Below are 26,302 nucleotides of genomic sequence, written 5' to 3'. Positions count from 1 at the left end.
TAGGGAAGCTGTGTTCCCTCCAGGTGTTGCTGGACTTCAACTCCCATCAACTCTAACCAACAAAGCCAATGCTTGGGGATGATGGTGGTTCTACAGCAACATCTGGAGTGCCCAAGATTGCATAGGAGGGTAATCCCTGCTGTGCAGAGGGGCAGAAAGAGAGGAGCATGGTAGCCCATGAACACCATGCATTAAATGAGACACAGTCAGCAGGGCTGAGAGAAACAGTTGGCTCAGGATCAAACTACAAACGGGCCAAAGCTAAGTGGTAGAGCATCTGCTTTGAACGCAGAAGGTCCCAGGTTCAATCCTCTGCATCTCCAGATGGGATGGGAAAAAACCCTTGTCTGAAAATCCAGGAGAACCACTGCCAGTCAGTGCAGACAATACTGAGCTAGATGGATCAGTGGCCTGATGGTATAAGATGGTGACCTGTGCTTCCTATGGCTTGTATCTCCCAATTACTTTTGATTTTACAAAAAGCAGGTTCAGGAACCGCCAACCAAGTTTGGGAGAGTTAACGTGGGGGGGAGGGGTTAATCCTTTCCCCCAAACAATTTCCTTGTTAATAATCAACTCCTGACCTAAAGCTGTCATTTGCCCTGATTGGAAAAATGCAAACACAATTGTGTGTCTGTAAGGCCCACCACCCTATTCCCAGTTGTGGCAAATAGTAGGTTTTTTGGGGGGGGTGGGGGCACTGATTTCCAGCAGAAAAAGTCAACAATAAATGGTTAACTCACTTGTGCTGTGATCGTAGTCTGGACTGAACCTGCTTTTTTGTAAAAGAAAAAGATGCTGGGAGTCACTGAGTTTGTCCTTCATATAGACTGCATCCTGCCTTGGGGGAAAGCACTCTGGTCTGTGTTCCCTCTGGGCACCTCCAAACTGTCAGTATTTTGTGGGAGGGATTCAGGTGCATCCCAGGAAATCGAGGTTTGCACAGTTAAAGGTGATTAAAGTGCTCAGTCATCCTGGCACAACAAACCCACTTTTTACAAAGTCCAGTGCCATCCTAGCACAACAAACCCATTTAAAAGTGTTACGTAATCCTAGCACAACAAATCCACTTTTTTACAATTACTCTAGTGACAGGGAAATGCACTGAGATGAATGTATGATTAACTGAAAGACGTATAAAAACAGTCCAAGCAAATCAGAAGCAATTGCTCAATAAAGACCTACAGAGATCCCTTCCTGCAAGTACACAACATTGGGACGGGTTGTGTTCCATCCACATGGGAATGGACCTTTCTCCTTACGGTACAGAAGACTGGCTACCAAGTGTGTGTGCAATGCCTGGAGGGATTTCAGGATGCAGAGGTGAGGGGAGCAAGGGGGGAACAAAACCCCCAGAGGTCAAGGAGCTTCAGTGGTCTGTATAAGTCCTACACAAGTAGTCTGGCAGAGGAACCCTAGCCCCAGGCAAAGAGTGGGGTGTGACAGGGCAACTTATTCACCACCCAGACACATGCCAGCTAGGAGAGAAGGTGTCTGATGGGAGGAAAACCTTGTTGTTTTATTTCAGCCTGGAGCTGATGGAGCTATCAGAATCAGATTGGGTTTGACGTCAAGTGACAGCTGTGTATTTCTCCCCTGGAACACCCCTTTTTGAGGCTTTCTGTAGGCCTACCACCAGTGGGAATCCCATGAAGGTTACTTCTTCTTGCCCACACTTTTAGCAGGTGGAACAGGGAGTTGTGCCCTGGAGGGGTGACCCCAACTGAGCTGTTTTGGGCTGGCGGAGGGAGATCTCTGCCCCACTGAAACCTCACCCTCCACCCGCAGCAAGGCAAATCAGGAGTATGAATTGCAGCCTAAATTATGCAAAGCAAGAATGTATTTTAAATTTAGCTTTGGAGGAAATTGGGACTTGAAAAACATTATAAGGGGTTGGCAAGAGGCACCCTTGGCACAGGAAGCTATGGCTGTGAATTCTGCCTTCGTGCAGAGCCTGCTTTTATCTATCCTTTTACCTTGTAGTTCGCATATGTGATCAGGTAGCTCTATGAGATAGTTGTTGTGAAGGTCCAGTACTTCCAACTTATGCAGCGAGCCTATGCTTGAAGGAAGATACTCCAAATCGTTGTTCTCAAGGTACAATTCTTTCAGGTTCTGGCGGAGGAAAATACACGTAATTTGCGTTTTGAATATATATTTGTGTAGAGACTCACCTGTGTTCTCTGTAAGGTAACTTACAATTTATGGAATATAACCTACCACTCTGTTAGACGGAGAAGGCATCTCCAATCTTTTTTTCTTCTCCATTATTTTTGCAGGGGAAGGGGCTGTAGCTCAGTGGTAGAGAATCTGCTTTGCATGCAAAGGCTCCAGAATCCATTGCCAGCAACTCCAAGTATGGTTAACTATTTCCCCTGCCTGAAACCCTGGAAAGCCTCTGGTGGTCACTGTAGACAATACTGAACTAGTAGATGGGCCAATGGGACTGATTCAGTATAAAGCAAATTCTGATATTCCTGAAGAGTCTCACCGAAAGCACAACAGTATCAAAAAAATAAGCAAATGTTCCTTTTAAGGTGCTGGCCCCACTGCTTAAAATTTTTGGTCCTCACCGGTTTATTACTTATTGTGATGATTTTAAATGCTATTTACCATAATAAACATCAGTTTACCATTGTTCTAACAATTTAAACTTGCAGCCATGAACAGTGCATACACTATACCTTTAAAGAACATTCAAAGCACTTTCTTTCCCTCAAAGAATTCTGGGCACTGTAGTTAAAGCATCACTGTGAATTTCAAATATACATTCTGAGCATCTCTACTAGAAAATGCAGTTTGTGTTCTTCAAGAATAGATCCAAATCGGCTATTGGACAAATCCTCTCAAATCCAACAGCACAGCCCCCTACTTATGTTTTCAGAGAATCATAGAGTTAGAAGGGACCCTGAGAATCATCTAGGCCAACCACCTGCAAATTAGGAATATGCTTTTGGCTTGACTTGGTAAGTTCTGCAGTGCTGGCCTCTATTAAGTGGCAAAAATTTGCCTCCCATATTTTGACAGCTAGCTGTACCAATGCCCCAATTTTTAAAGACCTTGCAAACAGACAGTGTTGTGGGCAGGCCCAGTGTGAGGAGTGCCTGGCTCGCTGCTGCCATGCCTCCGCCATGGGCACACCCTACCTCTTCTGCTACCATGGGTGCCCCTGCCAACTCAAGGGCTCCTCTGGTGCCTCTGCCTCAGGTTTGCCCCACCTTCAGCTCCTCTGCTATGGAGGAGGCAGCAGGGTGTGGCAGTGGTGAGCTGCATCAAATGGCGAAGCGTCCCAGGCTGGCCCTATTTGTGAGATATGTGTGTACCAGATTGCAGGTTTCTGTATGGCATAGAAGTCATTCTAATCTTTCTGGCTTCAGCGAGACAAAGTGAGGCGGCTGCCTCAGGCAACAAATTCTGAGGGGCAGAAAGTGGTTGCAAAGGTATGTCATGTGGTCTACCCTGCAGCTCCTAAGCTAACATGCTGCCCTGGGGTGAAGTGGGGGACTCTGCTCCATCATCAGTGCTGAAGTAAGACTCAACTACCAGTCTAGTCAGTTTTTGTGGGGAATGTGCCACTTTGTTCTTCGCCTCGGGCAGCAAATAGGCTTTGGCTGCTCCTGTCCTGGAGGAAAGCTTTATATCCCATTTCTAACATCTCTGGGCCAATCTAGACATAATACCACCAATAACAATTGCACAAATTGCTTTTTAAAAAGTAAATTGCAGATACAGTAGGACTGGGTGCTGATCTGGATCAGAAACCTGACGTGGGGTAGGTGGAACTCCTACTTCCAACATGATTTGCTGTCTAAACTTCCAAGCTGCAAATCATAACTCAGAGTTTAAGGGCCAATGGCAGAGGCCCAAATCCTGAAATGTTCTGTGATTGGATATCATGTATTGAACCAGAACATAGGAACTCAGAATCCTTAGTCCAGACTCAAGCTCAGGCAAACACAGACCACTGAATACATAACACTATGGAAGTGCCATTAACCAATTTTGCGTTACGCCACACCCCCACAGCAGCCCTTTTCTGTTATATCACACATCCCATGGCAACGATTTTTTGACTCACTCCCACAGCTCATTCTTGAAATCTCAAATGCGCCCACTGGTCCGAAAAGGTTTTACGTTATATGTTGTCTGTGTATTCACATACATATATGTTTCTTTGGGCGACAAGGGAAGGCTACTTTTGAGATCCAAACCTTGATCATTTTCTTACCTCTAACTTACTGATGCCTTCTGGTATTACTGTAAGCTTGGTTCCCTGGTCTTGCCCCATGTACAGTTTCTCCAGCGATCCAATTGCAAATATTTCTTCCGGGAACGAGGTGAACTTGTTGCCGGTCAGACTGAGGCATTTCAGCTTACAAAGCCTGAGCACTGCTGGAGATAGCTTCACACACAATTTATTGAAACATATAAATATATAGATTTCTCAAACTGCAACACTCCACTACAAGTCAAAGAAATGAGTGTTGTTATCCTCCCATAGCAGGGTACAGAAAGCTGGGTGCAAATCTTCCTGTGACAAAACCCCAAACTCCTTTTAGGACAAGAAGTGGGAGTTCTGCTGTTTGGAATTCCACCTGCAAAACTCCACACACACCCAACTGTCAGTATAGTCCATGCCCACTGGGCTGGTTTTGCAGGGATGAGTGTCTCCCCAGGTGACTTCTCCACCACCACAAGGCATTTGATTGCAATTAGGCAAACCTTGAGTTTCTCCACATTTCCCTAATTCTTACTGTTTTATTATCTGCATGATTTATTTTTATGTACACCGCTAATCATAATGCGATAAATATATAAAAAAGAATGGCTGCTGATAGCGGGACCAGCAATGGGGGAACTTAGATCACTTCACTATTAGTATGCTGAAGTGGGACATGCAAGAAAATGTTACAAAATGGGCTGCTCCTGTACAGAATTCCAGCTAGCCAGCTGTCTCCCTTTCCCCCCATTATTGGCTGCCCCTGAACTTATACACATGCATGCATGCAAGGAGTGCCAGCTTGGCCCCGCGACTGTGAGCGCCTGGGGCCATGGGTACCATGCAGCATGCATGGCCCTCGCACAGAAATTTGTGGGTGCCCAGCCCCTTCAGGGAGTTGGTACCTGTGATGCACACACACTACCAACTGTCAAGTCCAGGGGTCGGCAACCTAAAGCCCATGGGCCACAAGCGGCCCACGGGGGTCGTTTAACCAGCCCACGAGCCCCACTGAACCAAGCCACCTGCTTGGCGAGTCCCTGTGCACTGCACTAAACCGGTGCAGCACAGCACGGCGTCGGAAATCGCGTCTGCGCAGATGCAGACATCAGAAATCGCGGGCACATGCGCTCATGCGCTCCAGCCCACAGAGGGATCTCCACTGAAGTGAACCAGCCCAGGCAAGGTAAACCTTGTCAACCCCTGGTCAACTCAGTATCTCCTGCCCACAGAGCGTGCTGTTTGGGTTCTCCCAACACCCACCTACCCCTTAAGACCCCACTCCTCAAATATTGGGTTTGCCCAAGCTTGCAAATCCTTAACTCTGTGAAGATGAAGGTTGGGAAGGGCTCACCTGAATCTCTATGAGGAGCCCCTCCCACATAGATGGTGCTGTAATAATAGGGCATCTCAGAGTCTAATTGCCTGCTTAGAGAATCCAAGACTGACAGAAGTTCAGGAAGTGGATTACCTGGATTCAGGTAATCCAGAAAAGAAACAGGCATGCAAACATTAAAGAGAGATTTCTAAAAGCAGTTTACAATTTTTAAATTATAAACTCCTTGGTCTAAGGCTTTTTCTTCTTCTTTTTGCTTGTATCACTCTGCAACACTGCTCCAGGGATGCTAGCATAATGGCTCCACCCATCCCAGTGAGTGACATCTGGACATCTGTCTGCTGCCAACATGTGTAGTTTTGCCCTGGTGCCCCTGCTTTTTAAAATAAGGTTTTAACTGAATTTCAATTACCTCACATAGTAAGTTGTCATCAAGTAACAACACTTCCAGATTTTCCAACGAACAAATCTCTATTGGAAACACCTCTAGGAGATTTTCACTTAGATCTAGTATTATTAAGCTGGTTAGCTTGGCGAAAGAAGGATGCAGCGCTTCCAGGGCACAATTTTTCAAGTAAACCACAATGAGCGACCTCCAGCGGCGAATCTGGCGCGGGAAAGTTGCCAGGCTATTCCGAGACATTGAAAATTCCTTCATCTCTGTCAGTTCCTTAAACGAGCGTGGAAGTTTGCGCAGGAGGTTACTGGACAAATCAAGCACAGATAGGTTCGGGCATTTGCTCATTGTATCGGGTAAAGATGCTAGGCTGTTAACTGCAAGAAAGAACTGGGATAATTTCTGCAGGGAGGAAATGTCTTCTGGAATGAGGCTCAGACTATTTTCTTCTAGATCTACTATTTCTAAATTAGAGAGTTGAAAAAGTTCTGGTGGGAAATTTTCAAATTTGTTCTTTTTTAGATAAATCTCTTTCAGTTTGGTCAAATTGACAATTTCCTTGGGAAGGCAATTCAGATTGTTACTAGAGAGTCCCAGCAATTCTAGATGATGGAGGTGTTTGCAGATTTCCACTGGAAATTCCTCCAGGTTGACATCATATAATCTGAGCTGGCAAAGTGCCCTCAATTTACTAATGATATTCAGTGAACTCAGAGGGAGTGGATTACTGCTTAAATCCAAGCTCTGAAGACTTTTCAGTTCTCCAAGTTCCTCACATAGGTCTTGAATGTTGTTCTTATTCAAATAAAGGACTTTCACATTTCTAAGCCGATTTATACTTTCTGGGATACTATTGATTATATTTCTCTCCAGATGTAATTCCTCCAAGTCTTCCAGTTCAAAAACCTGCCATGGGATGGTTTCCAGTTTTTTGTTGGCCAAATCAAGAAAAAAGATGCGGTCTGTGATCTGCACTGGCACGACCACCTTCTCTTTGGGTTCTTCATCTGCCAACCTTTCCTCTATTACCTCTTCAACACCAACATCAGCACCAACAACAACATTAACCTCTTCTTGTGTCTCTTCCGCGTCATCCTCTTCCGGAATGGTGGCCCATTTTTCAGAGAGTTGGGACACTATTTCGGCGGTAACAAAACTCTTGGAGGTAGCAATCATTGTAAACCTAGTTTTGGCTGCAAAAAAAAAAAAGTGGAATGAAATTGAAGACATTCCTTTAAACCACGTTTTATGAAGAATAAACAGAATATGTTGTTTTCATTCATAAATCCCAACTATTTCTTTAGTAAGGGGCAGTGTAAATGATGTTTAGGATATGGCGCTGAATCCAGGAAGATTCAGGTAGGATTTTAATCTCTTCCCAAATTCTGGGGATGTTGTGCTTGAACTAGTGTTGTTGTGGAGAAATGGTTGTGCGAGAAATGTAGGAGGAATTTTTGGCACTTAACCTACTCTTGAGCTGAAGTAAAAGAATCTAATCACATGAACTTAACCAAATCAAGATTTTTAGGTTATATTATTACATGCTCCCTACTTTGCTGAGCAGTGAAAAGTTCCAAACTCCCTGAGTTTTGGTTTCCTTGGGAAGGGAGCATTTTTGTAACACTGGATGCTCCTCCAGGTGTCCTGTTTATAGTGCACTCATGATAATTTGTCGTCATGAAGGCATTGAGGTAGTTATATGCAATCCTACTTTCAATACCGTCTGTCCCTACAAGAGTTTCAGGGTGGATATATTCTGCTTTATTTCCAGTCAGTGCAGGTCCTATAGCTTCCTGCTGAAATTCTGTAAACATTTCATACCACAAATGTGTGTGTTTTGTCTTGCTTTTGTTGCATAATAGTGCAAGAGTTCCCCTCCAGACAGCAATAATCCAGTAAAATTGGGAAAACATCACAGATCCCAAAAGAGAGATGTATACACCCCACAATGCCTCAACTTTCAGCTAATCTCCAAATATCTCCTAATCATTCGTTCACTCTCACTGAGGAAATGTCAGCCAACCATTCTGAACCATTAACTAACAAAGGAAGGTCAACAGTAATATTTAGTAGGTTTGTTCCACATTGTGACTAGCAGAAGAGGATAAATTATAAAGTATATCCAAACAAACGAACAAATAAATAAATATTTTTTTCTTTACTGATATTGTGAATGATGAGAACTTGAATCAAGAAAAAAGAAAGTGGCTTCTGAAGCAGTATACCTACTTTTGAGCCACCCTACTGTATAAACATAGGGACGCAGGTGGCTCTGTGGTCTAAACCACAGAGCCTAGGGCTTGCCGATCAGAAGGTCAGCGGTTCGAATCCCCACGACGGGGTGAGCTCCCGTTGCTCGTTCCCAGCTCCTGCCAAGTTAGCAGTTCGAAAGCATGTCAAAGTGCAAGTAGATAAATAGGCACCTCTTCGGCAGGAAGGTAAATGGCGTTTCCGTGCACTGCTCTGGTTCACCAGAAGCAGCTTAGTCATGCTGGCCACATGACCCAGAAGCTGTCTGTGGACAAATGCCGGCTCCCTCGGCCTATAGAGCGAGATGAGTGCTGCAACCCCAGAGTCATCCGCAACTGGACCTAACGGTCAGGGGTACTTTTAACTTTACTGTATAAAACAGCAAACGATGGCGAGGAGGAGGAGGAGGGAGCATGGCTGTTTGCAAACTTGGAATGATCTTCAAATAAATTTTGCTCAGAGTAGACCCCACTGAAATTAATGACCCTGACTGGGATCCATTAATGTTAATAGGTCTTCTCTGAGTAAAACTTAAGTTGAATGCCACCCTTTTTGTATTGGGAACTGTAGTTTGTTAAGGGTGCTGGGAACTGTAGCTCTGTGAGGGTTAAACTATAGTTCCCAGGATTCTTTTGGGCGGGGGGGGGGGGAGCCATGTGTTTTAAATGTCTGATATGGATGCGACGCTGGGAATCGGTGGCAGTAGCATCCAGAGGTTGTCTTCCACCCCAGTTTCCCCTAACCGCAGAGTTTCTTCCTGAATTCTGACCCAACTGTCAAAATTCAAACGGAGTGAATGTGATTCGTTCACGTACCTCTGATGTCATAAAAGTACTTGGGATGGATGGCTCTGTCTGATCTTCAATAGGCAGGCTCCGATATGAGAGGAAAGGAGAGCTGTGAGGAGGAGAGGCTGATGAGCTCACATTTACCTCAGATATCATAATAATACCACAACCACCACCACCACCATGGATAGCTTCCTCTTGGAGTTGGCCTCAACCTCTCAGGTAACAGTAAAAGCAGGGGTGGGGTGGGGTGGGGAGCTGTAGGGTCAGAGAAAATTTAATATATAGCAACCAAATAGCATCCTGGCGGCGGCATAATGACTGGCAGTATGGTGCAGTAGGTAGAGCCTTGGCCCACGGAGACGTTGTCTAGATCCTGAAACTCACTGTGGCATTATGTAAAGTTGTGTTCTCCTAGCCTAATCTACTTCACAGGTTGGTTTTGAGGTATATGTACCACATTCATTTCCTGGGAGGAATGGGAGAATAACGAGAATAACGAGAAGGCGTAATCTTCTTGTTGTTTTGCCTGAATTCCTTGCTTGTACGAAACCTCCAAGCAGCCTTGCATCTGGCACCTTGAAAACAGGTCCAGTTACTACAAACAGGAAAGAAAGCCTTACCTAATTTAATGTGATCTTTTAACAGCTGCCAATGTATTACACAACTTTTCTTGGCTATTTTATACCTCTTGTCCAGGTTGTCTCAAGGGCAGGTACCTCTGTTTACCCAAACCTAATTACACTACTGAACACAAATAATTAATTAGCATACTGTTTAATGCCAAGACAGGTCCATGTTGGAGACACAAACGGATCTGCAGCAGATCCGCTCCATTCATTTAAAGCATATCCAATTCACATTTTAAATACCATATTTTTCACCCTATAGGGCGCACCAGCCCATAGGACGCACTTATTTGGGGGGGGGGGAATAAAGGGGGAAAATTATTTTTTCCCCCCAGCCCCAAAGAGCAAAGAAGCCATGACAGCGAGCGGGATGGATCCTGCTCGCTGTCCTGGCTTCGTTTTTAGCCTCGGGGCTGGGGGTCTGGGAGCAAAGGTGAGGTTCTGCAGCTTCGCCATCGCTCCTGGAGCTTGCGGGGCTGGGGTCGGGGGAAGCCCGAGCTTCCCCCGACCCCAGCCCCCAGAATGGGTCCGAGAGCGATGGCAGAGTTGCGCAACCTCACTGACCCCTCTCGCTCTCCATGCTTCAGCTAAAGTCTGCATTCGCCCCACAGGATGCACACACATTTCCCCTTCATTTTTGGAGGGGGGAAAGTGCGTCCTATAGGGCGAAAAATACGGTACATGCCTTCCCCCAAAGAATCCTGTGAACTGTACCTTTCTGCTCACAGAGCTTCAAGCCCCAGCACCCTTAACAAACCAGAGCCCCCAGGAATCTTTGAGGGAAGTTGTGTGCTTTAAATGTGTGTTGGATATGCTTTAAATGTATGGTAGGAATCTGTGCCCTGGTGACTGGCTTTCATAGCTTTGAGTAAGAGTTCCCGATCAGGAAGAGACATCCTGCGCCCAAAGTTTTGCTGTTTACCAGCTTCATAGTATGTCTTCTGATTCATACTATCTTGCAACCATCTCCTGCTGTTTTGTCTAGATTTGACTGGAATTTTATATTAACACATCATTTCACTGCTGCTTCCCAACAAACAGAAGCATCATTAATAGTGCCAAATAAAGAAATATGGACAAATGTGTTAAATTGGCATAACTTACAAGGGGGTGCAGTATCCATCTTTGGACTTGAAAGCACAGCCTGTAACCATCCTCGGTTGTCTTTGCTCAGCAGACCCCCATCTAAAACAGGGCAATAGTTTGCAACAGTGGGTTTCAAACTTTTCCAGAGGACTGACTTCTTTGGATGTTTATCAGAGAATCATAGAATTGTGTGTTGGAAGGGGTTCCGAGAGTTATCTGGTCCAACCTCCTGCAATGCAGAATTTCTGCCCACAGCCATCCCAGGGTGGGCTCAAACCGCCAGCCTTCTGGTTAAGAGCCAGGCATACTAGCCCAATGCGCAACCCGAGATCTCTATGGTTCCTCAATTTGAAAATAAGTAACTATGGACAAACTTCATGATGGGCACCTTGTCTGTCGTTACTGATATTCCCTTGCAAGTGATGCTTAGCCCCAGCGCATGAACTCAATGTGCTCTGTGGGAATAGTTCACAGAACCTTCTGAAGCATGTAGGGCAGACAGAGGTTTCTGTACTTCCCTCAGACTCAGCCGGCATGGCCAATGGTCAGAGGGATAAGGAGAGCTGTAGCCATACTGGTGCCAAATGTATTGCTTTGATTTCCTTTGGACCACATCAGCCAGGCTGGGGGGTGGGTCTTGTTGTCTAGGGCTAGACAGCTCAGGACCTCCATACACACTGCCCAGGCTTGCACTCCACACAGGTCACTTCAGGCGCTGCGATTCTCCTGCAGTTCGACTTCCCTCCCATGGTTTCCAGAGACAGAGGGATGCCAACAAAGAATGTTCAACAGCATCTGGAGGGCAACAGGGTTCCGGTCCCAGGTGCTGGGGCTCAAAATCCAGCCCTTTCAGCCTCGCTATCTGGTCCTTGGGGTTCTACCCATTCTACACTCCCTCCTGAGCCACACTGCTCACCTGCCCTGCTTTGCACAATCAAGTATATTTGACTGCTTGGAATATTTATTTAGGGCATAGAGAAGGGCATGCAAGTTTGAAGAAACTAGCCTACTGGGTAAAAATCACATTTGCTGCTTTGCCCACTTTTCCATCTCATCCTACCCCACACACCCCCGCCACGTGCCCACCCCACCCCGGAGGGAATAGGGTACCCAGAGAGAAAAAGGCTAGTCACCCCTGCCCTTAAAAGTCCTAAGGGCATGGGCTCAGCCCTTTATGTGTTTTATAGCATGAGTACCGGTAGTTTGGAGGTCATCCTCTCTCAACCTCACGTGAGCACTTCTTGCTAACCTCATCTGCATGGGCACTAGCTGTAACATAAAGGTAAAGGGACCCCTGACTATTAGTTCCAGTCGTAACCGACTCTGGGGTTGCGGCGTTCATCTTGCTTTATTGGCCGAGGGAGCCAGCGTACAGCTTCCGGGTTATGTGGCCAGCATGACTAAGCCGCTTCTGGCGAACCAGAGCAGCGCATGGAAACGCCGTTTACTTTCCCGCCAGAGCGGTACCTATTTATCTACTTGCACTCTGACGTGCTTTCGAACTGCTGGGTTGGCAGGAGGGGCACTAGCTGTACTAACTCACTAATAAAGGAAAGGCGCCCTTGTACATGTTCAGGGACACCATTTTAGCTTTGCTTTCCATGTACCGGGGCTCAGATGCCACCAACCTTCACCAAAGGAAATGCATTATGAAGGAAAGACGTCTCGGATCAATGAACATAGGAAGCTGCATTGTAATGAAACAAATGGTAGACTGGCAGCAGATCTACCATGTTCCATACAACGAACATTTCCAAGCCCTACCTGGAGATGCTCGGGATTGAACCTGAGATCCTCTGCATGCAAAGCAGATGCTCTACCCACTGAGCTATGCCGCTTTCTCATTATTTTGCTAATACTTTGCATGCTTTGTAAAGGAGACCCGGGGTGTAGGCGCGCTGTGGTGCTTTACTGAATTACAACGGAGCCCGAAAACAGGCGGTCGCCAGGCCCTCTTGCTAGTTGCCTTTGTAGAGAAAGGCGGGTGGCGCGAGGTCCCTTCTTACCCGGGATCTTGTACGCTGAAACTGTAGGGGCGCAGGCGCATTCAGGAATCCCCTGGGGCGCATTCAGGAATCCCCTGGGGCGCAGGCGAAAAAAGAAGCGCGTGCCCAGTCACTATAGCAACCGCGATCGGGGCGGAGTTGGTTGTCTTGGCGCGCGCGCTCTGCAAAAAATTAAAAAATAAATAAAAAGCGTCTCGGCGGCAACAGCAGCAGGAGGTAAGTGGCGCAATTGGAGGGGGTTGCGGTCTTAATCCTGGGGTTTCACGGTTCCCCAAAGGCGCGGTGGGTGCCAGGCTCTGGGCAGCGGTGCCCTGACTTTTTGCCCTACGATCGACAAAGAATTGGATTTACAAAAAGGGATTGTTTTTCTTCAAGCAGTGTCGGTGTGCAAAATCTGCGCGCGCTTACTCAGAAGTACTGCACTGCTTTTAGTGGGGTTTGCTCACAAGCAACTGTGCAAAGGATTGGCTCCTGTGGGATTAATCTGAAAATCGTTGCCACGCGGAATTCCAGTGAAGTACAGTATTAGAACGGAGGGCAATATTTTTAGTTGGGAGCTGCTATAAATTTATTTTCAGGTTTTGGGTGGGGATTAAGGAGAGGAGATGATGGGGTGTCTGTCATCCTGTGGGTGGCATCCTCCCGGACATATTTAAACGAAGAGTGCATGGGGAAAGGCTATTCCCACTGCTTCTGTGTACAGATAGGGCAAATCCTGATTGAATGGGGAAGGATACAAGCTGGTATCCTGATGCTGAAGACATTATTGTGTGGATGCTGGGAGAAAACTTGTGTGCACGAGCAGCACCTGTACCACAATGAACATTTGTCTGGAAAAACCCTTTGTCCACGGGGTATATACTCCCATTGAGCCCACGGCAGGAAGGCAGCCTGAGCCTTTTGCTTGCCGACTTGGAAGCAAGTACTACTCAGCTCAAAGGGATTAACTGGGATCATATGACCCCCCCCAGTAGTGTTCCCTAGTAGTGTTCCTCGCGCTCCTTCTCCTTCCATGCTCTAGGTGTAACCCTGAACAAAGCTACTTAGAAAAAAATTCCACTGGAACCAGCTTATGTTCTTCCAAACAATTGTGTTTAGAATTGGTTTGGTCTGTTATCATTTTGTTTGTATGGATGCAGAAGCAGGAATGCCAACTTGAAAAAAATATGGGGGGGGGCAAGTAAGCCCCGTCCCACATAATTGATCCCATGACACAGCAGACACACACTGTTTGAATGGCAATACCCATCAACTTTGATGGGGGGGGCAGCCCCTTAAAATATTTTATTGAGGGGGGAGGAAGGGACCTTGGCTCCTATGTGAAGAAGAATTGGTAACTGGAAGCAGCATTTGCCCGATCAGCTTCAGGGTTACCCAACACGGTGCCCTCCAGGTGTTGGTGACTACAACTCCCATCATCCCTGGTTATTGACCAAGCTAGCTGGGACCCACAGCGTATGAATGGCACCATCTTGGTTACCCTATGCTTACTTCCTCTGGGGTTATTATGTCCCTGGGTGAAGCAGTGGGCGTGCACACAAAATAACTCTGCCGCCAGGACTTTAATGCCCAGCTTGTATTGGAGAGATGGCACTAATTGGGCTGCATAGAAAAGCAACTCCCTTGTTGTTATGTCTTTTTTTAAAAAATAATTTTTTATTAACTGGCCAATCACATCAAATTAAATCACATCATATAAATTCCAAATTACAAAGCCAAATTTTTAAATTTTTGTTGTTATGTCTTATGGAAGGGAGGAAAATTGCATTCTCTGTTGGAGGCCGCATGTTGACATGGGCAGGGCCACTGCATTCTCTCTCTCTCTGAAAGCGCCTCCTAATTTGTCTTTCTCTCTGCCACTCACCAGCCTCCTTCGCCTGGCTGGAATGTAGCCTTGAACTGTGATAATACCTCTTCCTCCCCTGGATGTAGAACAGAGAGGGATGTGTGAGCATGTGTAAAAATTAGCCTACTGTACAAAGGTAAAATGTACATTCATTGCTCCCCCTACTTTTGCTGCCACAAGTGACCTTTGGAAACTTGTGCAGAAGGAAATGAGGCCCTGAGGCTGACAGACGTTTTCTCCTGCTGCTGTATGCATTGTTATTATTCTCTTCATACATGATATGTAGTCAGTTGTCTTCCCCCCCCCCTCAGGTAGATACTATGCCAAAATACATAAGCCTTGACCAGCAATATTCTCTAGCGTGTGAAGAACTAAAACACCCTGAGAACCCCTTCATAGTCCGCATTCTCCAAGAAGTGAAGCAGGACGAAGAAACGTAAGCGAATAGTTACGTTGTGGAGACTAAAACAATACGATTTTGAACTGTTAAGTTGGGCTTTTATGTGCTGTGCTTTCAAATGCAAACATTATATGCTGAGATATAACCAAATTCTGCAGCAATTAAGCTGGCTTCTGCAATCCGTAAGATGTTGTTGTTGTTGTTATTTAATTTATTGGTTGCTTTATGTTGCCTATACTTTATTATTTTGTACACTACTAGGTATAAGGAAAGACAGGAAACTTTGCATCTTTCTGAAGCCATCACCCCACCCACACACACACATTTGCTCTTCACACAACCACCAGCTTCTGAGATTTCACCAGGTATTACCACAGCAGTCATGATAACTAGAAACCTTGCTTTAGCCTCCTCCTGATCTGTAACATGAGGATAAAATTCTGCTGAGCTTCTTTACTCGGCTGTTGTAAAATTATTGAGATATTTTTACCATTATTGAGATGTGAAGCACTTAGTTTTCCTAGAATGTACAATAAAAATGCAAAAGAAAGGGAGGCAGATTGCATCATGGTCTCATTCCCCTTGAAGCAGCTAAATTAAGGTTACAAGATGTCCCCATTTCCTGGTGACAGTCCCCAGATTTACAAATCAGCCCCCTGACAAAACCCATCTACCGTATGTTTCGCCCTATAGGATGCACTTTTCCCCTCCAAAAATGAAGGGGAAATCTGTGTGCCTCCTATGGGGTGAATGCAGGCTTTTGCTGAAGCCTGGAGAGTGAGAGGAGTCGGTGCGCACCGACCCCTCTCGCTCTCCAGGCTTCAAGAAGCTATCCGCAAGCTGTGGGAGAGCTGCGCGAAGTCACGCAGCTCTCCCACCGCTTTGCGGAGAGCTGCCTGGACCCAGAAGCCTGGGGGGCACTGAACTCCGTGCCCCCCAGGCTTCAGGCTTCGCGCAGCTCTCCCACCACTTGCGGAGAGCTGCGTGTTCTGGGGGCTGAGGTCGGGGGAAGCTCGGGCTTCCCCCACCCCAGCCCCGCGCCTGGGGGAAATAAATTTTCCCCCTTATTTCCCCCCCCAAAAAACTAGGTGCGTCCTATGGGCCGGTGCGCCCTATGGGACGAAAAGTACGGTATTTAGTAGGAAGTTGAAAAGTGTCCCCGAATTCATTGAAAAAAATCTGGTAACCTTACGCTAAATTGATAATTCTGTACATAAAGTTTCCTTTTAAACTGCCATCCACATTGTGATTATATAAATTGATCACTTTCTACTAAAAGTTTTATTGAAGAGGAGCTTCTATGAGTCCAGAAGTAATTTTTGAAGCACTAAGAGAAACCAAATCACAACAACAATCAACTTTCCCATTTACATCGTAACAGGTTGAAAAAGAAAATCACAATAAAAATTGCTGGAAATAACCGCTTGATACCTGTGCAGAAGGTGACAGATGACGATTTTCAAATCCTGGCTACAATTTTTACAAATAATGTGTTTCTTACAGGTATGTCTTGTTTTTATTTAAGCCTTTGAAAAGCAGACCAATTGATAGCTTTAGTTCCATTCTCTGCCCACTTCCTTTGTCTGTCTTTTCATATGTGCATGTTGAGAAATATTCAGCCTTCCAGGGGGTAAGCTACTAACTACCTTAAGTTAGATAATGAAGCTTAATTGGTTTACGACCCCAATTAGCTGCAGTTTATAGCGGTCCGGCACGCTCCTCAGCCAAGCTGCGCCGATCTGCGTCTCTCCGGTTTCGCCTTGCAGAGTAAAAACACAGCGGAAAAACTGTTGCTTCAGATCCATGCAAACACACGAAACGTTTGTGTGTTTATTTATCAGTCTTTTATTACAGCAGAATATTTACAACTCAGCATTTCTCAGATAAATTCTCCCGGACTTCTAGCACTCATGGCTAATGGCTGCTGTCTCTCTCGAAAACACAGAGACAAGTAAGGCAAAAATCCTCCCACCTTCCAAATTACACGTCAGAATGTGAGGCATCACTCAGAATATCTTAACCCTGTAAGTTCTGAATCCCAACACTAATGTAGGCAATTCTTCTCTGTTGCTTATTCTGTGCTGTGGGTGAGCACTGAAAACATTCCTTATCACACCCATGCCTGCACTTAGCCCAGGGTGGAGGACTGAGCAAACAAAGAACCATCAAGAATCTTTATTTTGGATTTGCAACCTGATCCACAGAGCAGTTTTTGTTCACAAGATCCACTATAGAAACTGCCTTTCAAACTCACATACCCCCCTTTCTCTAAGCCAGGGATAGGGAACCTTTTTCTTTTCCCCCCTCAAATTTTTTTATTGATTTTCCAAAAAGAATTTTAACAAACAAACAGACAGACATAAATCTCAGCTGTATTTGAACCAATCTTAGTGACATTGTTAAGTGACTTCCTCGAATCCCCCTAGTTGAATTTCAGTGTATATCATTTTAACAGTTTTCCAAAACCAATTTTCTCATATGCCGCATTTTTTGCCCTATAGGATGCACCGCCCCATAGGACGCACCTAGTTTTTTTTTGGGGGGGGGGATAAAGAAAAAAAAATATCCTCCCGCGGGCTCCCCAGGCTTGCGGATAACTTCCTGAAACCTGGAGAGCGAGAGAGGTCAGTGCGCACCGACCCCTCTCACTCTCCAAGCTTCAGCGAAAGCCTGCATTCGCCCCATAGGACGCACACAGATTTCCCCTTCATTTTTGGAGGGGGAAAAGTGCATCCTATAGGGCGAAAAATACGGTAATTAACTTAATCACTTAACATCTTTCTTTCTTTCTATTTTAGCTTTAAACATATTAATTCCTAACATTACATATTTAAAGCCTAAGCCTATCTGATAATTGCAAGCTTTTCCAATTAAGTTATCTTAACATATTTAACTAAATAGTCTTTAAATTTCATCCATTCCTCCTGGTACTCCTCCTCCTCCTGGTCACGGACTCTTCCAGTCAGGTTGACTAGCTCCAAAAAGTTCATCATTTTCATCTGCTATTCTTCCACTGTTGGAACTTCTTGTGTTTTCCAGTTCTTAGCTAACAAAATACTTGCTGCAGTTGTGGCATACAAAAACAATTTGACATCTTTCTTGGCAATTCCAAACCTGTTATTCCAAGAAGAAAGACCTCTGGTTTCTTAATAAATGTATATTTCAACATTTTTTCAATACGTTATAAATCTTCTCCCAGAAGTCTTTTACCGGGATAGGGAACCTTTTTCAGCACAAAGGCAACATCGCCTACTGAGGGCCACTTTCCAAGCCTCTGTTTTTAGCACTAATGGATCAGCCAAGCCACACCACTTACTGGCCTTGCTTTGCATCCTCCTTGGGTGATTTTGCCTGGCTGGAATATGCCCTTGAATTCTGATAATGCCTCACGCTTCCCTGGGTGGAGGGTAGAGGAGGCCATGCAAGCGTGTGGAGCATGTGGGTGGAGCAATGAGCATAAATGTTACCGTTGAACATTTATATTCCTTGCTCCTCCCACTGTTGCTTCTGGGCATGCAGCCCCTGGAAAATTTCCCAGAAGCACATGTGGCGCTCAGGTGAGAAATGGTTCCTTACCCCCTGCCCAAAAAAGGAAAAAAAGAGTATTAACTATTGTGTAATCGGGGCTTTTTTCAGCCGGAAATTGCTGGAACTCAGTTCCGGCACCTCTCAGGTGGGCGCCATTACCATTTTAAGAGAAGAGGAGAGGTGTTCATGGTGAGCTCTGCCGCCTCTTTTTCTAGGAAAATAGCGCTGGATGCAATTAATACTGAAATGAAACGTGATGCAGGCACAACCTAAGCGGCAACTTTCATTATGAAATAGCTCATTGCATGGTATCCAGAGCCTTGGATACTGAGAGTTGGTTTTCTTCCTATGAATTCTCTACAGAACAAACCCAGGGCTGGAGCAAAAGCCAGCTCTTGTGCAAACAGGACATGGGACATTTTGCCAAGGGAGGCTTAAATCACCTTTGAGTCTTTCCCATAGTTACTTATATTAGCTGCAGGCATTATTTCATGCTGAATAGACAAAGAGAAGAGCCACCTGCCGCACGAATGAGTGTTCTTCCCTGGAGAAGGTTTTGCCTTCAGTTGACAAGCCCAACTGAAGCAGGAAGGTTGGACTTTTTTTGGCATTAACTTGTAACCTCGATTTTCTGTGTCAATTGCTCTGTTTGTGGGTGGCACAAAACACAGGGCTCATGACACTAAACGAGCACTAAACTTTGACATCAGGTTTTTTTTGGGGGGGCAATCCAGAATTTCAGAGTCACACGATAATGAAGCTCTGTTTTTGTACTCCAGTGAAAGTGTCCAACCTATGCGGGTTGCATAAGTGGAAGCAAAAGAGAGGCTAGGTTTTATATACACATTAGAAAACTAAAGGAAGCAAGAGCCACTTGAAGGGCACTTACAGACCTTCACTGTTTTCGGGTGGGATTCAGTCGCATCATGCCAAATTCAGTGCATGCAATTGCAGTTGGTTTGGAGGTATTGTGCAACAAACCTGCTTCTTTGAAAGACGACTTTTGTACTCACCATGTATTTAAAGCTTATCCTCCCACCCCCCAAAAAAAAAGAATATCGGAAAGTGTAGTTTATTAAAGGTGCTGGTAATTGTAGCTCTTGAGAGGTAAACTACGGTTCCCAGGATTCTTTCCTTTGATAGTTATCCTAAGTCTCATGTATGGAAATGCAATTACAGTAGATGAAAAGGTGCAGAGAATTTGGTGGCTAAGACAAAAGGACTGGGCGAAAAGTGATCCATTAAGGTTAACATGGAGCCTGCTCATTTCTGTATTCCTCGGCTCTTTCAGGACTTGACCTGAGATATAACCTTTTGAGTGACGCTGGTGCAGTACACATTGCAGCTTTCCTTCAGGTACGTCTTGCGGGGGGGGGGGGGCAGGGCTAAATGATATTTGTGAATTCTGTAGCTGCAATTTGTTAAGTTGACCACCTTCAAAAAGTGAGCTTTATACGTGTAACTTTCTCCTTTACGGTGCGCTGCGTTCCTTCCAGGACATCGTTTTGGGTTTTTTTGTAAATCTTTTTTTAAAATTTATTTTAAACAAGAAATACAAACTGTATTATAAAGAACTTAACGGAGTTTAGCGAAATGTGTAAATGCAGGGCGACTTAATCAATGTTGTTGGTAAGGCATTGCTACGCACATCACAGACTCAGAGCACAGAGAGGTTTCTGGGGTCCTGGTGCCTGCCTGGAGTTTAGTGTTCTTGGAATGCAGTGTACATCCACTTGGGAAGGGCATGGCTTTGCAGTTTTCAGATGACAAGGCTTTGGGTAGAATGGGAAGGAAGGGTCTGGCGGAACCCACACATTGACAGCAAGCTGAATTTCCTTTTATTCCAGGATAATCATACTCTGCTGTACCTGAACCTGATGTTTAATGACATTGGTACCATGGGAGCAGAATTCATAGCTAAATCATTGCATGTAAGTATTGTTCAGCTGGATAAGAAAGAACACTACACGAGTTTCCCCTTTGAAGCAAAATACTTTGGAACTCAGAAATCAGCTTGCAGAAGTAAATTGTTTAATGCTTAAAGCTGCAGTCAGAAGCATGTTTATTTAGAATTGCCACTGAGAGCAGTGCTTTGGGTGTAGGCTGTCTTGGTTTCAGGAAATGGGGATCAATTAGGTAAACCACAGGCTGCCTCCCAGCTGCGGGATTATTTAACACTAGTACTCCCCGCCCCTGCTGCCCAAATATGATTCTTAAGCATGTTACAGGATTGTAGCAGTAGCAGGTTATTATTTTTCATAGCAATAAACAGTATTCTAGGAGATAACCTATTTCGGTGAGTTTAGATTACGATTATATTGGAAATAATTGACTTTTCACACCTAGAGGAATGAAACACTGCTTCACTTAAGAATGACTGGCAACAAGATTGACAACAAGGGAGGAATGTATTTTGCAGCAATGTTGCAAGTTAACAACACTTTACAGAAGTTAGATTTGGGAGACACAGATCTGGTGAGTAAAATTGCCATTTTAGGACACATCTACAGGCACAGAAATGTAAGCCTGTTTCAAACATATCATTGTGAGTTTGGGGGGACAAAATATAATCTTGCTTGTAGATGGAGGGTTTACTCAGTGGGAGCTAAATGCACCTGCCTTACTCTGGATTGTGTCTTTTGTCTTTTATTTCCAGCGCACACAGAGTCTCATAGCATTAGCAACAGTTTTGAATTACAATAGTGCAATCAAAGCCATAAATCTAAATCGGCCAATACTCTACAGCGAAGAGGTAAGCAACATTTTGCATTGTTTCCCTTGAAATGGGGAGCCAGGAGCCAGGAATGATGCATCGAAAACAAGCCTAGGGAATAAGAATAAGCATTGACAAGGGTTTTCAACAGTTTTAACAATAACAGCTAAAATTATCTTTCTCTCTGTGGCTACTGAAATGAAGAAAACTTGGCAGGGATGGGAACAAGGAATAGATTTTTGTGTGAGATGGCTGAGAGCTCAGTTGATATTACAGACAAATTCTCAGAGGTATCCTTTATCCTTCTATTTGAAGTGTATATCTGCCCCACTGTGCAAACTCTTGGCTCTAGTGGGTGGATCTTAGAGATCTAGAAACAAACACACACACACACACACACACACACACACACACACACACACACACCCCACTAGCCTGACATCCGCCCACCCTTACTGCAAGGTAAATGGCAGAAAGCACATCTCCAAAAGATTAAGCTAGGCAGCAGAATTTCCAAACCCTATTGTCTGTAAGTAGTCTCCAGTTCTGATTTTCCCCATTCCTTAATATAGATGTTATTGTTAATCTCAGCAAGAGCTGTGTTGTATGCTCAGGTGCAGCGCAAGGGGATGCTTTCACATTCAATTCAATTAGCCTTGGTTCAGCATAAAGCAGGACCCTAGAGTTAGGCGTATTTGAATTTAAACACAGGGCAACTCCACCTCCAAACACCTTCATGTTGTGGATAGCTAGTTACGTACAGAGCTGGTCTGCACATAATGCTATGCCAAACTGGCTTAGTGGAGATGTGCAACCATGCAGGCTCCTGGAAAGGAGATTTCGGCTGCTTGGCTTCTTCTCTGGCCCTACTGATGCTATTCTGCTTTGAACTTAGCCATGGTTTGTCTAAGTGTGCCCTCTGAACCCAGGTTCGTGGTTTGTCTCATGGGCCGTCATCAAGGTTTGTTCTGTTATCATGGTTTATCTGGAGCAACAGAATGCATGAGCCCTGGTTCAGATGACGCACTAAGCCAAACCATGGCTTAGCTCAGAACAGTGTGGGAACACAAGGACGGGGGAAGGGGCACAGCTGCCACAAGCTCCTCTCTGGGAATCTTCACACATTCAAGCTAAGCAATGGTTTGGCTTAGCATTACATGCTACATGTTCGCACAATAGAATTTGGTAGGTGGAACATACCGCATTTTTCGCTCCATAAGGCACACCTAGTTTTTAGAGGGGGAAATCAAGGAAAAAAATATTATTTTTCCCCCCAGCCCCAAAGAGCAGCGGACAGGCTGTGCGCTGTCCCGGTCGGAGAGGCTGCGCGCGGCTATGGCACAAGCCAAGACAGCCAGCAGGATGCATCCCGCTGGCTGTCTTGGCTTCTTTAGCTGGGAGAGGCTGCGCATGACTATGGCAATTCCCCCACCTCCCACAAAAGCCGACAGGTACCGCGCACCCTTTAAGGAGCGTGCAGCTCCTGCAGCCTTTTCTACAAGGAGGATTCCCTTCTCACTCCTGGGGAAAAGCCCGCAAGAGCCACACGGAGCTTGTGTGCGGCTCTTGGGGGCTTTTCCTGCCTGCCTCCCCCTCATTTGCTCCATAAGACACACACACATTTCCCCTTACTTTTTAGGAGGGAAAAAGTGTGTCTTATGGAGCGAAAAATGCGGTACCTGTCCTGTGGAGTAAAGCAAATGATAATGTGCATCACATCTGCATTTATCCCCATAGAAGTGACCAGATGTATTTTGTAATGTGAGCAGGGTACACATCCCCACTGGATCTAGAACATCTTATGTTCAAGTTATAATTCAATAATATGGAACTTTAGGAAGAGACCACGATCCACACGGCCCTCATGTTGAAAGTCAACTGCACTCTTGTTGAACTGCATTTGTGTAAACACGAAATGAAGAACTTTGGCATGGAACGTCTGTGTGATGCATTGTATGAAAACAGCACCCTGCGATATCTTGATCTCAGCTGGTAAGAGAAGCTTGAGTTATAAAGATAGCATTTTAGCTATTAGAATGATATGCAGTGTATGAAAACTGATGCACTTGATACCTACTTCTCAAAATAAGCCAAGATCGATTTTTAACTGAGTGTTTCAAACAACTGTGCTTGTACATACAGTCATACCTTGGAAGTCAAATGGAATCCATTCCGGAAGTCTGTTCAACTTCCGAAACATTCAGAAACCAAGGCACAGCTTCTGATTGGCTGCATGATGCTCCTGCAGCCAATTGGAAGCCGTGTAAGCCATGTCAGACGTTCGGGTTCCAAAGAACATTCGCAAACCAGAACACTCGCTTCCAGATTTGTGGTGTTTGGGATCCAAAACGTTCGACTCGCAAGGCATTTGTCAGCCAAGGTATGACTGTACAATGTTTAATAATAATGCTTAAGATTTAGATCATGCAGTTTAAATATGCAAAGTGCTTCACATACATTTTTCTGGTACTTCTTGCAGCAGGCCATTTTGCAGAATGGAGGGAGCAGGGTGAGGCTGAGAGAATAATGGATTGTCTAATGCAGGGATGAGGAACCTTTGGCTCTCCACATGTCTCTAAATTACAATTCCATCAGCCCTAGCAAGCGAGGCCAATGGCCAGGGATGGTGGGAGCTTGTAGTTCAGCAACATCTGGAGGGCCAAAGGTTTTCCACACCCGGTCTAAGGCCACCTCATGTATTCATGACAGTAACAGGATTGAACTGGCAGCTCTCCAGCACGCGCTCTTAATTACAATATCCACTACACTGGCTCCTAAGATCTGGTTTTAAGTCCCTGTAATGTGGTTGGTGGTTTTATTGTAAATATTTGATGACTGTTCTTGCTCAGTGCTACACATACATAGTATTTTATTTTGCAGATTTTGCATTTGGGTTTTTATGCCAGTTGTCTCTTAAGTTTATTGTGGCTTTAGTATGGTTTTATTGTCATGTTTTTATTCACATTTTATTTGTACAATGACTTCAGCATTTATTTTACAAGGCGACTGATAAATATAAAGTAATGCCCCTTAACAGTAAAAAGAAACAAGAGTTTTGTGGCACAGCAAAGACTAGCTCACTTATAGCAACCTAAGTTTTTGTAGAACAAAGTCCACTTTGTCCTCTGAACGATGTTTCTGAACGAAAACAAATGTGTACGCTTGTCTCTTTTCAGCAACAAAATTACTCGGGATGGTATTAAATTTTTGGGAAAGCTGTTAAAACACAACACCACCCTGGAAATCCTGGACCTTAATTTTAACAGGATAGAGGACGATGGTGCTTTCTATCTGAGTGAGGCCCTTACTACACATAATCGGACTCTTCAAGCGTTAGTATACAGAACTCTTAACTCCCATAATGCATTACTGTGAGCGCAGGCATTTGGATAAGGCAGCACAGAATTTTTGAAGCAAAATGGCCCATACTTCAGACCAAAATATGTCTGCAGTAAACACAACAATGACCCATGGGCCTAGCTCCAGAAAACTGTTGAGGTGATGGTGACATCACTGGGGAAGCAGTTTCCAAACCCAAAGGCCCACCACAGCAACTTCTGTTACACTGCACCTTTCAGATCACCTGCTGCTTGTGACTACCATAAAAGTATTACTCTCCCCAAGTAAGTTCTTGGGTCACTCGTGCAATCAGAGCCTGCGTGGGGGGGGGGCTGTCTTAGGAATTTTGAGCAGTTGTCAACTATTGAGTCCCATCAGTGCAAGGATTTCTTCTTGCACGTTTAAATTTGCCTTGAGATGCAAACTGAATCACTCTTCTTCCTCATCCCTGCTGTGAACCCAGTAAACAGATATGACGGTAGATCAGGAAAAGTTGAAAACAGAAGAGAACAACTGCTTCAAATCTCAAAAACCAGCAGCAGAGGGTTTTCTAGTCATGAGGAACAGGACATCCTTCCTCTCTTGGGTTTGCTAGTGGGCAGGAAGAAGCAGAGGCTGTTAAGGGAGGGACTGGGTGGACTTCATGGCTGGTAGCTGCTGGGAGAAAAGAATAGAATGGCTCACATATATGGATTTATGTAATTTATGATTGCTTGGCTGTCTGCATCTACTCAATGACCTTGGTTTTTTTGCTTATATCCTTCTGCGCTCTAGGCTGGCAGTGACAAACAACAACATATCTGGGAAAGGACTGGTGGCCCTTGCAGAGTCAATGAAAACAAACCTAGTCCTTTCCTATATCTACATATGGGGGAACAAATTTGATGAAGACTGCTGTGTGGTACATCTGTTGTCTTCTTATGAAATGAAATAGCTGACATCCTTCTAACCCTTGAAAAAAATAGAGGAAGAAGGATTTGGATTAGAAAAACAATGCTGGGGTGGAGGGAGGGGAGGGTTTGATCTCCTTCTCCCAGTGTTGCAGCCACCCACGGCTGCATTTCCCCTTAGAAGAACAAGGATCTCTTACCAAGAGATATCTATCTCCCCTGTGTGTTTCAGGCATTTGCAGAGTTAATTAAAAGCGGTCGCCTGAAACCAACCGGCACAGATGTCGATCCGTATGAGGTGGATGGGAACACGTACTTTGCCGAAGTCTCCCATGGCCTTAAGAGGCACTATTACTGGACACCGAGTTACGGACAGCCTGATAACCACGATGAGAATGCGTCTCTGGCAATAACTCCTGTTGCAGAAAACTTGTAAATGCCAACATATTTTTTCTTAAGCCTTTGCATCTTGGGGTTGTTTTTTTAAAATAATGTGTGCCTCAAACCTGCAACCAATTACATGTAGTTACTTGGAGAACTGATTTTAAAAGGTTTTGAACCATAAATACTATATTAAACTGAACTGGGAAAGTGCTGGATCCCAGTCTAGCGACAGCTAATTTCAGGTCCTGTTGAAAGCAGAACTTTAACTACTTGTGATTCCCTAGTTCCAGAGCTTTCAGTGAGTTCCATAGGTTCTTAACTGCACTGGGACCGTCATGAGCAACACTTACTGTGATAATACAAAGCAGCCTGTAGAAGTGATTTCATACAATTCAAACACTTAAGAGGCTACTAAGGAATGTTCAATAGCTTGAAAGTAAGGCTGCTATGCTAGGCATGGTTCTTTGGAAATAAAACACCATATAAATCAA

General features: G+C 44.9%; 3 protein-coding genes across 6 annotated transcripts in view; 1 reads left to right on the top strand and 2 right to left on the bottom strand.

Moving 5' to 3' along the window:
- Positions 1-9,118, bottom strand: part of LRRIQ4 (leucine rich repeats and IQ motif containing 4) — an 11,389-nt gene extending 2,271 nt beyond the window's left edge. Inside the window, exons 1-4 of the mRNA XM_079977946.1 lie at positions 9,018-9,118; positions 5,968-7,145; positions 4,229-4,402; positions 1,977-2,115 (exon numbers count right to left, since the gene is read on the bottom strand). Coding sequence (XP_079834072.1) covers positions 1,977-2,115; positions 4,229-4,402; positions 5,968-7,128 — 1,474 coding nt within the window. The 5' untranslated portion in view covers positions 7,129-7,145; positions 9,018-9,118. The remainder of the gene's footprint in view (positions 1-1,976; positions 2,116-4,228; positions 4,403-5,967; positions 7,146-9,017) is intronic.
- MYNN (myoneurin) overlaps positions 1-26,302 on the bottom strand; it is a 107,117-nt gene that overhangs the window by 62,818 nt on the left and 17,997 nt on the right. The window lies entirely within an intron of this gene.
- LRRC34 (leucine rich repeat containing 34) lies at positions 2,335-26,302 on the top strand. 4 transcript variants are annotated; one of them, XM_079978131.1, is made up of 11 exons: positions 2,335-2,356; positions 14,869-14,993; positions 16,339-16,460; positions 19,777-19,841; positions 20,333-20,416; positions 20,832-20,960; positions 21,142-21,237; positions 23,036-23,190; positions 24,375-24,530; positions 25,312-25,438; positions 25,660-26,302. In XM_079978131.1, the coding sequence occupies exons 2-11, from the start codon at positions 14,878-14,880 to the stop codon at positions 25,861-25,863; spliced, it is 1,254 nt and encodes a 417-aa protein (XP_079834257.1). In that variant the 5' UTR covers positions 2,335-2,356; positions 14,869-14,877; the 3' UTR covers positions 25,864-26,302. The 4 variants fall into 4 exon arrangements, with proteins under 4 accessions (XP_079834257.1, XP_079834254.1, XP_079834256.1 ...); XM_079978128.1 differs by lacking the exon at positions 2,335-2,356 and adding an exon at positions 9,068-9,212; XM_079978129.1 differs by lacking the exon at positions 2,335-2,356 and adding an exon at positions 12,832-12,927.

Source organism: Podarcis cretensis, assembly GCF_951804945.1.
Source record: "Podarcis cretensis genome assembly, chromosome: 5".
NCBI lineage: Eukaryota > Metazoa > Chordata > Lepidosauria > Squamata > Lacertidae > Podarcis > Podarcis cretensis.
The sequence above is the reverse complement of the archived record's forward strand: the minus strand, read 5'-3'. Positions and strand labels throughout refer to the sequence as shown.

What these genes read in the sequence shown, in the direction of transcription:
- LRRC34 (XM_079978128.1), top strand. Translation starts at nt 9,174, where the DNA reads ATGGATAGCTTCCTCTTGGAGTTGGCCTCAACCTCTCAG. An exon ending in TCATAGCTAAATCATTGCAT is followed by an intron (nt 20,417 to 20,831) that starts GTAAGTATTGTT and finishes TTTCACACCTAG; the next exon opens with AGGAATGAAACACTGCTTCA. An exon ending in CGATATCTTGATCTCAGCTG is followed by an intron (nt 23,191 to 24,374) that starts GTAAGAGAAGCT and finishes GTCTCTTTTCAG; the next exon opens with CAACAAAATTACTCGGGATG.